At 33.0% G+C, this 10583-nt stretch overlaps 2 protein-coding genes across 2 annotated transcripts; both read left to right on the plus strand.

Moving 5' to 3' along the window:
- The first annotated feature begins 1426 nt into the window (after positions 1 to 1426).
- LOC100802892 (nematode resistance protein-like HSPRO2) lies at positions 1427 to 3072 on the plus strand. Its single transcript, XM_003552422.5, has one exon. It carries the CDS (start codon positions 1692 to 1694, stop codon positions 3045 to 3047), a length of 1356 nt encoding a protein of 451 aa, XP_003552470.1. The 5' UTR covers positions 1427 to 1691; the 3' UTR covers positions 3048 to 3072.
- Positions 3073 to 9161: 6089 nt separating this feature from the next.
- LOC100806988 (probable aquaporin PIP-type 7a) lies at positions 9162 to 10213 on the plus strand. The gene is made up of 3 exons (XM_003552430.5): positions 9162 to 9473; positions 9572 to 9712; positions 9804 to 10213. Exons 1-3 carry the CDS (start codon positions 9297 to 9299, stop codon positions 9888 to 9890), a joined length of 405 nt encoding a protein of 134 aa, XP_003552478.2. The 5' UTR covers positions 9162 to 9296; the 3' UTR covers positions 9891 to 10213.
- The last annotated feature ends 370 nt before the right edge of the window (positions 10214 to 10583 follow it).

The raw sequence follows: 10583 nt of genomic DNA on the forward strand, positions 1-10583 counted from the left end.
TTAAATAAGCCTTCCTATTCTACGTATCTAGTCTATGTCTATTGATCTCCAGATTTTTCTTACTGTTTAAGGAAACATACAGTATCCAATATCCACAATGTAGTTCAAGATACGTATAAACTGAGAAAAAGGAGGTAGATAATCAGTATTTTTTTAGATATTGATTAAAAAAATTAAAAGAATAAAATATTTATTATAAAAATTATAGAAGAATATAAAAAATCATAAATAACATAATTTTATATTTTTTAGTTTCTAAATTAATGTTCTAAATACACTAACTAACATTTTCCATAAAGTAAATACTGTGCATGCTTCTGGCAAAAGAAATCCTTCATGCAGATCACTTAAAAGTTAAAACTGAGGGTACTTAAGATGAGTTTCCGAATTTGAAAACCAGTGTATATGGGAGCCACAGGGTAAAATTGCTTAATTATTTTTTAAAATCAGATTAAAAAGTAGTTTTTATCATAAGACCGGAAGTCATCAACTAACAATAATTAAGACTTGTTTATTACTGTACTTTTATGTATTGCACTTCCCTTTATCTAGATTCAAAGTGTGTTGAGTTAGGTTGTACTACTGTTTAGCTCCAAATGCCTCAGACGATCAGAACAAGTAAAAGAAAAGTGTGTTCATGCGGCTATTCAGGAAAATTGTGATGCTTGAAAAAAAAAGGATTCAAGAGTAACTCACCAACATAATTTTACAACTATGAATACTAGTTAAATTAGTTTCTAAAATTATAAAAAAAAAATACTATTTTAGTTTAAAAATTAACGAGTATTAATAAATTTAGTATATTATTCATGGATTCCAAGTGAAATGGATTGTGCTTAATATCCAAAAATGAAGAAACAAAAAATCCATCTGTTATACTATATGGTAATCGGGCATCAGTTTTTTTTTATTCATAGAATCAAAAATAAATTTAAAAAATTTATAATAACTTATACATTATATCTAATCAATTAAATTAGACTGATTGATAACCAACTAGGAAGGATCAAGACATATTGTAAAAAAAACAAACCGTGGCTGTTGGCAAAACACCACAGTTGACTTCCAAACGCGTGCATGCCCTGAAAAGTCTAACTTGAACGATCTCACTACTTAGTCATTTTAATTAAATTTTTAGATTATTATGCCAATTCCAATATTCTCCTTGACAGTTCAAAGTAAACGGACACGGGACTCCTTCTTAGTCCTTGCATAGTTGCATTGTATCTACGTCTAGATATATTATTATTATGGATAAGCTTCAATCTTTGTGTGCCGCTCCACCATTCCTCCCCCTTTCCCATCTAATATTTTATTATTATTATTACCTCCTTTCCTTAATTCATGTACATGCCATCCTAAGAGAATTATAGAAAAAATAATATTCCTTATCCCTTCTTTAATTACTTACTACTTTCCGTAAATTCATATTTCAAACCACCGCGACTTTCAAATTCCTCGTTCTTCATGCTCCCCAACCCAACATTCCCATCCACTCCTTAATTTCCTCTTTCTTTCAAACTTCACATGCCACAACTCTTCTCCTTCATCTCATATAAATACCCTTCCTTCTTCCCTCTTCCCTCTTCAATTCATTCCACACAACAAAAACACCAATTCTCCACCCTCTCATTGAAAAAAAAACAACCAAACAAAAAAAATCAATCATTTTATTTTATTTTTCTACGAAAATGGTTGATTTACATTGGAAATCAAAGATGCCTAGTTCCAAAACACCAAAACTCTCTCTCTCCGACAACAAGTCCTTACCCTCTTTGCAACTACCCTTCCGCACCACAGATATCTCTCCCGCCGCTCCTTCCGTTTGCGCCGCTTACGACTACTATCTCCGTCTTCCTCAACTCAGAAAGCTTTGGAACTCCACTGATTTTCCTAATTGGAACAACGAACCGATTCTAAAACCAATTTTGCAAGCTCTCGAAATCACGTTCCGCTTTCTTTCCATTGTTCTCTCCGATCCCAGACCTTACTCCAACCACAGAGAATGGACTCGCCGGATAGAGTCTCTCATCATGCATCAAATTGAAATCATTGCCATACTTTGTGAAGAAGAGGAACAAAATTCCGACACACGTGGCACTGCACCAACCGCTGATCTCAGCAGCAGCAATAGCAGCGTGAGCAGAAGCTACAGCGAGGCGAGCCTGCTTCCTCGGCTTGCCACGTGGTACAAATCCAGGGACGTGGCGCAGAGGATCCTTCTCTCCGTGGAATGCCAAATGAGGAGGTGCTCCTACACGCTTGGTTTGGGCGAGCCGAACCTAGCGGGGAAGCCGAGCCTGCTCTACGACCTCGTGTGCAAGCCGAATGAGATCCACGCGCTGAAGACGACGCCGTACGACGAGCGCGTGGAGAACCACGAGAACCACGCGGTGCACGCCACGCACCAGATCGCGGAGTCGTGGATTCACGCGTCGCGGAAGGTTCTGGAGAGAATCGCGGACGCGGTGCTCTCCAGAACCTTCCTGAAAGCAGCAGAGGACTGCTACGCCGTGGAGAGGATCTGGAAGCTTCTCGCGGAGGTGGAGGACCTCCACCTGATGATGGATCCGGACGATTTCTTGAGGCTAAAGAATCAACTCTCGGTGAAATCCTCGAGCGGCGAAACGGCATCGTTCTGCTTCAGATCGAATGAGTTAGTGGAACTGACGAAGATGTGCAGAGATCTGAGGCACAAGGTGCCGGAGATATTGGAGGTGGAGGTGGATCCGAAGGGAGGACCGAGGATTCAAGAGGCGGCGATGAAGCTCTACGTTTCGAAGAGCGAGTTCGAGAAGGTTCACTTGTTGCAGGCGATGCAGGCGATTGAGGCGGCGATGAAGAGATTCTTCTACGCGTATAAGCAGGTGTTGGCGGTGGTGATGGGAAGTTCAGAGGCTAACGGTAACCGAGTTGGGTTGAGTTGCGACTCGGCTGACTCGTTGACTCAGATTTTCCTTGAACCGACGTATTTTCCAAGCTTGGATGCCGCCAAGACTTTTCTTGGATACCTGTGGGATAATAACGATAATAACAAATGGATATGAAAACGAAAAAAAAAAAAAACAAAAACGATGGTCAGAGTGAAAATTTCTTTATGGATGGATAATGTTATTCAGTTTAGTTTGATAGTGTTACACGTCAAAAAAAATGAAGAAAAAAAAAACAAAAGACGCAATCTAGAAATTCATTTTTTCTTTTAAGGGATAGTGGATTAAATTTTGTAATGGTCCTGATCGTTGTAAAATATTTAACAAATTATTTTTGGACAACTGCTTCCACGTTGTTATTTTTTTTCAGGTTTCCTGTTAAATAATTTATTTATTTGATACAATTTAAGATGAAAAAAGAATTATTATTTGATTATTATGTAAGAATTATTATACATAATGATCTTATTTAATTTCAACATAATTATTTTTAATAAAAAATACCTATAATCTAGACTAAAATAATATTAACAACTCAAAATGACCATCATGTCTAGCATGTTAAAAGTATGCTTATTATCTTGCAGTTGTTACATTACAGACCATAGTGTCTGCCTATTAAGATCAGAACATGGTTCATATAGTCACAGTACATGATTATTGTATTTTCATTCTATTCTTACCGTAAATTTTCTTTTTCTTTTATGAAAGTGGAATTAGCAAAATATTGATTATTAGATTATATTATTAGCAAAATCCAACTAGACCTCCATCCCTTCCCACCAACCAAGGAAAAATAAAAAAAATACCCACCGGCTGAAGAAACAGGTAGGAAAGGAAAGTAAGCGTGGTTTCACAGCATTACAAAAATATTCCTTGGACTTTTAAGAGGGCAAATTAGATTGTTAAATTCTAGACGTTTCTACGTTCTTCTAGTTCTAGGAAAGTTTTTCTACCAAGATGATTAACATTATCTATTGGAAAATAGAATATAAAACACTATATTTTATACGAGAGCGACTTATATTTTGAAATTATTTATATTTCAAGAAAAAAAATAAGCAGTTAAAAGCATGAAGCTCAAACTAGAATGTGGGTTTTGCTAAGGTAGATAACTTCAATCCTGCCACTTGCTACGACAGATAATGTCCAACACAACATTCAAGCGCATCCAACACGGAGAAAAACTGTAAGGAAAAAGACGGGCTCCAACAGGACAACTAAGTCTTTATAGAATTATTATTGTACTTTATCTTCAGCATATTCCAGTTCAATATTTTAAAAATGAATTGAATTTGATCTCGAAGCCATATTGTTAATTTCTTTATTTATCTTTATAGAAACCGTGTTTCTTTTATACGTGTTTTGTAATTAAAAATTACTGGATGATAGTGATTTTAAAAGTGCATTTTTTAGGTTAAAATAATAAGTTTTTTTTGTTTGGATAATAAGGTGATATGTAATGAATGATTTAGACAGGTTTAATTAGATGTTGTATTTATTTGTATGATAATGTCTATGTCGTGTTAAAAAGGGTAAAAACATGTTACTTATCCATCCAACCTTTAGAAAAGAAAACAACATCGTGGAATTCTGATAATCCAAAGACAGAGACCTGTGAGTTATCGTTTCGCTTCAGTATACGGGAATGATGAAGTAACTTGTGTTTGCAGTTCTTGTATTGATTCCCATTTCCCCCTTTTATTATTCCTTTGAACTATAATGCCATACTGTAGGAGTAGGACTTCTAGTTACTTCCAGACCCTGACAAACATCACTCTTGAATTTTGTAACTTTTTTAACACATAAAGATCCATTTTTCCTTCCATTTCAATTTCTTGGGTAAAATAAAATAAATAAATGAGAAGAAAATATAAAGTCTTAAACTAAAATATAACAGTAAAATAATTCTAAAACATGAATCAACAATGCATTATATCATACAATAAGCATAAAGAAAAATAATTTAAGCAAGAAATTTTGTTAACTTGAGTTGAAGCGCGGAAACACTATCTTTAAAGAGAAAACGTTCCCGAATCTCTGTTGCTCTAAAAAATAAGGAAAAGGAAGAGAAAAAATTTAGAGAGAAAGAAATTAAATTGTTTACTTGCTTTTCTAGAGAGAAAGAGAAAAGAAATATATATAAACAAACCCTTTTATGCAACAACAAAACAAACTTAACAACTTACCTATAAAAAAACAAACATAACAAATTACATTCATCCATTAAAATAAAATCTTAAAAAATATAAGAAATCTAATTTTACCCTAATAGATACTAAAGTAAATAGTTTATTTTATAAAAATAAAATTAATATAAATAATATATTTTTATAAATTTTAAATTATAAAATAAATATTTACTAATATAAGGTAAACAACCCAGACAATTGTGTACTTTGACAAAAGAATATATATATATATATATATATATATATATATATATATATATATATAAACAATGTAGATTAGTGACCTATAACTATAGTAGAAAGTATCATGTTTTTTTTCTCCAACACATCCCCATAATAGAGGCCAGAAGATGAACGAAGTCTCCAAACTGAGTGGCCCAACAGTACACACAAAGGAGGACTTGTAATAAAAAAAAGGGTATTGATAAAAAAATTTCCTGAAGAAATACACCTTAACTGTTGCTGAAAATTTTACACTTCCAAAAATAACTTTTCGGAAGCCTGCATAAAAAATCATATTGGACCATGCAAATGTCATCACCATGATCAAGGCTATGATGTCATTTATAACCACAATCAATAGTACCTCAACCTCAAACTTTTCCTTTCTCAACATTGTTGCACCATTGGTTGTTCAATCTTGGTCCTCACTTTATCTTGCTTTTGTTTGTGTCAACACAAATTTAACTCCTTATCCTTTCTATTATTACTTTTTATACACATTTTTCATGTCATTGTGTTTAGCATTTTTACGTGAGGGCACCATGTAGTTTTTGTGTTGTATGTACATTGCATTGAGTTGTGTTGCAACCTCCTTAGTCAACATTGCTGCGTCATCGGTTCTTCAATCTTGCTCCTCACTTTGTCTTGCTTTTGATTGTGTCAACACAACTTTTATTTATTGAAGATATAAGATTAACTGAATGGTTAAGAAAAAAAGAAAAAGACGAAAAGATCTCGGATTTAATTTCTTCTACTAATAAAAATTAAAATTTTAATAACTAACATTTGTCAATAAAGAAAACAAGATGGTTTGGATGACAACATTTGAACCTAACTTTGTTGGGAGACACTGCACAAAAGAGGCTATTTTGGAAAGGGGTATTATTGAGACAAAAAATATAAAAGGGGACAAATTCAACAGTTAAGGGAGGTATATTTATCAATAACCAAAAAGAATACTTTGAATGACATACCCACACACACACAAAAAGTCTAGTGGGTCGCCAAAATGAAGGGGGTTCATAATCTATGGTGGTCAATCTTGCCGTAATCTGATCTCACTTGGCCCAGCTCACTCATTTCTTCCCGCGAGTAGGGGGATGAAAGAAAAGTAAAATGTTAAAAAAGAGCAGCGGAAGATTTTTACAGTATAGTTTAAAATCAACAATGATATTATTTTTGGTGTTAAAAATATATAGAACGATAAGTAAGAAAGATGATTGTTATCTATACTTTTTCAAGAGTAAGAAAGATTTAACGTTAAGGGAACGTTTAACAAAATCATAGATGGCAGGATTCAATATATATAAGGAATGTGAGTGACTTTTATGAGTCAAAGCTTTAAGATGTTTGAATTTGCAAAAGTTAACTCAACCAATGACATGTTAAATCCTAGAAGCGAAATGTCAGTAATTTGGAAATGGACTACATTTCAAAAGCGTGTTGTCCAAAGGTTCTCCAACTTCAATATTTTCATGCCCTGCAATTTAATGGGGAAGTCATGTTCCTTACGTTCACATATAATATTATAGCAAGGTTCACTATCAAATAATGCAAATACCTTTAAGTAGGGATCAACTAATGCTTAAAATTACTCAATCCTTTTAAAAACTCGAGCAAAGGAGTAGCATATTGTAATGTATATCAATTTATTTATTTACTAGCTAGCTCTATGATTGATTATACCTTTCCATTATCTGAAATAAAGGTATCACTTGAAGATTTTAAATGCACCAAATCCTTTCAATGATTACAAGAAAGTAGTAGATTACAATATCACAAATATCTTTAGTTCAGTGTTATTAAATAATAAGTTTTTTTAGTACTCATTATACTTAATTTCTTTTTCCTTTTGGAATCTGTTATAAAAAATCAACAAAAAAAAGTGAAAGACAGATGAAGAACCACTGTACCTTTTGTATTCTTGTTCCCGAGATTTATTTTTCCACAAAGAACTGCCTTCAAAACCATCTTCTATAATCTCATTTTCTACAACTAATTTATGACAAACTCATACTATCTGCAAATCCAAGTTGAGGAACCGTGTTAATTGGCATATGCAAAGAAAGGGTAAAAAAGAATATGAACATGGTTTTTGTAGCTTCAACCTTCAAGATCAAAAGGATAAATAATCAAATAAAAGAAAATCATAATACGGCAGAGTCAACTTAGATTTCATCATGTCAAAAAAAGAATGAAGGAAAATGAATTAGAAATAAAAGGGATAATATTATTATTTAGCTGTGATTTAATGAGTGTGCGACTGCGCTTTATTCATACAGCGAAAATAAACCGCCAAGATTGATATCACCTCTAATTAAAAAAAAATTACAATATTTTGAAATTTGTGGTCCTCATTTAGTAGATGGTATATGGTGAAGAATTAATACATAATTTTAATAGTTTCCTGCCAATAGTTTGTCAACATCGAAAACGATATTAATAAAGTATATAGCCAAAGAAAATTGATCATCGGCTTCCAAAAGTTTTACGTATATATTCATTTATTCAATTATTGAGGCATACTATGCACTCAAATGAAAGAGACAACTAAGATTTTTATTCTTAAGATAATCGATTCTTCCAGTGACAAAATACAAGAGCCCTTACAAATAAATTGTCTCCAAAGTCCTTATTCAATGAGAAGTGGATAGCCATATATGGAGGAAGCAATTTTCCACAAAAATTTCCTGAGTGGAATACTGGTCCCTCACTCAAAAGGAAAGCAAAATGTGAAGAACAAAAAGTTATTTCCCGATCAGTTTCTTTCTTTTTAACACCACAAAAACAGAGACCAAATGATGAAGAAAAACTCTTGCCAGAGCACAATGATGAAGAAAAACTCCTAATCTTTATTTTTTATTTAATTAAAAAAAATGGTTTGTTAAGCTAGGTGATCACAAATCATTTGGTTTTTATATATGAAATGCAGAGGTCGTTACGTTCTACTATTCTAATTGAGAATCAACATTTGGTTTTTTATAACCGACGTAGAAGGAACGTTTTAACCAATGTAGAAGGGTCATTTTGTAATAGTATGGACAGCCATATGCCAACCATATTCTAATTGCTTTGCGGCTTGAGAAAGAAGAAATCTGATAATAATTTTATTAGTCGTGGAAATATTTTCAATTTTAAGGAATTGTTTGTTTCACGCTGCTTACATTTTCAGAAATATAACATGATAATATTATTTTTGGGTATTTTAAAAAAAATTGTTACATTTTAATATTATTAAGAATATTTTTTAAAATCTAAAACAATTTAAATAAAAAAATAAAATTACATGTGTATTAAACAACAAATTTTAACATCCCCTTAAAAATATTACTTTTCCACCTCCTTTTAATCAAAATTTGTATAAGAAAACACCATAAAAAATTATGACATTCTTAAAAATCAATAATAACCAAAAATACTTTTTAAAAACTTATAAAAAAAATAAAAATGCATATTTTTATTTTCATATCTTTTAAAATATATAACAAATATAAAATTTCCATACTCTTATTATCAAAAGTGTACTATATGTCAAAATAATGTTATAAAGGATAAATAGTAAATATAATTTTACTAAGCATTAAAGGGCATGAGTGTAATTTTATTTTTAAAAAAAAATATTAGTACATGCCCTTACCAAACATTTTGGAATTTCACACTTGAATTAAAACTTGGGGTGAATTTCTTTCCAAATCGAATTCCATGATGTATATTATGTGCATGTGCAACTCACTGAAAACATGCCCCTGTGGGCCTGGGAAATGCGTGGTTATAGTGTACCATTGTCTGTTGGCCCAATCATACCCTTCCGACTGTGAATTAAAATAAGAAAGCTCCACTCAATACAACATATTATTAGGGATCCACACCCACTCAAATTCTCATTTTTTGTCCGCATATAAATAATCCCCAAACCCCATCATGAGCAGAAAAATGGAGGGAAAGGAGCAAAATGTTTCATTGGGAGCCAACAAATTCTCAGAGAGGCAACCAATTGGAACTGCGGTTCAGAGCCAAGACGATGGTAACCGTCATGGTTATGCAGGTGTTGGCTGCCACCTTTATTCTTGTCTACACCGTTTTCTCAGCCACCGATGCCAAGTGTAACGCTAGAGACTCACACGTCCCTGTATGTGCATGCAAAAAATTAAATTGAATAAGTTCGTGTATATATATATTATTCATGTAACTGATGATTTTATGTTTTTGTATGAATGAAATGATCAGATTTTGGCACCCTTGCCAATTGGGTTCGCTGTGTTCTTGGTGCACTTGGCCACAATCCCAATCACTGGAACTGGTATTAACCCTGCACGTAGTCTCGGTGCTGCCATCATCTTCAACAAAGACCTTGGCTGGGATGATCACGTATGTTAACTAAAATCTCTCTCTCTAGAATATGAATATTTACTCTCTTCATGAGATGATGCACTCTAACCTTGGCATTTTTGTTATACAGTGGATTTTCTGGGTTGGACCTTTCGTTGGTGCAGCTCTTGCGGCACTTTACCACCAAGTTGTAATCAGAGCCATTCCCTTCAAATAAACGGATACAACGGTTCGTGATCGTTGATTTTCGGGGTCAACCAAGTTGGGTAAAAAGACCCAAACCAAGCAAGTTTCTTGTTTTATTTTATGATATATATCGTCATCATCTGTTTTCTTAATTTGCTCCTTATTTTCTTTCTTTTTGATTATTAAACCTTCTATTTTGTATGTAAATTAAGAATGTAATGTAATATGATTATGGTGGTGCGTGTTTTGCCTAAGGGGCCAGTTTTCCTCTACTTTTAAGTTGGAAGATGGCCATGTGTGATGTAATTGTGATCATTGATCTATCAAATTAATAAAAAAAGAAGTCCTCTTTAATTTTTTTGGGCTTATCTACTACCCGTTCCTTTAGCTTGAGCTATTTATATATGAATAATGTCAGTATGTCACTGACAAGGTGACGAAATCAACAAGTTGCAGTTTACACAACCTTTTTACTAGAGGATTACTCGATAGCCATTGCAAATTAAAGATATAATATCTTACATTATGTATGTGGTATGGACAACAATTTGAATTAGTCAAGACATAAACCCTAAAAAAAATCATTTGTTTGGAGTACAGGCCCAACCTGGTCATTTGTGGTTCTTGTCAATATAAGTAACTTATTTCAATATGTGAAAGTTGAGTTAAAAAGAATACATTTTGAAAAGAGAATATTTCTACGATTCTTTCTGCAATTAAGAAA

The sequence above is a fragment of the Glycine max genome, chromosome 18 (genome assembly GCF_000004515.6).
Source record: "Glycine max cultivar Williams 82 chromosome 18, Glycine_max_v4.0, whole genome shotgun sequence".
Classification (NCBI taxonomy): domain Eukaryota; kingdom Viridiplantae; phylum Streptophyta; class Magnoliopsida; order Fabales; family Fabaceae; genus Glycine; species Glycine max.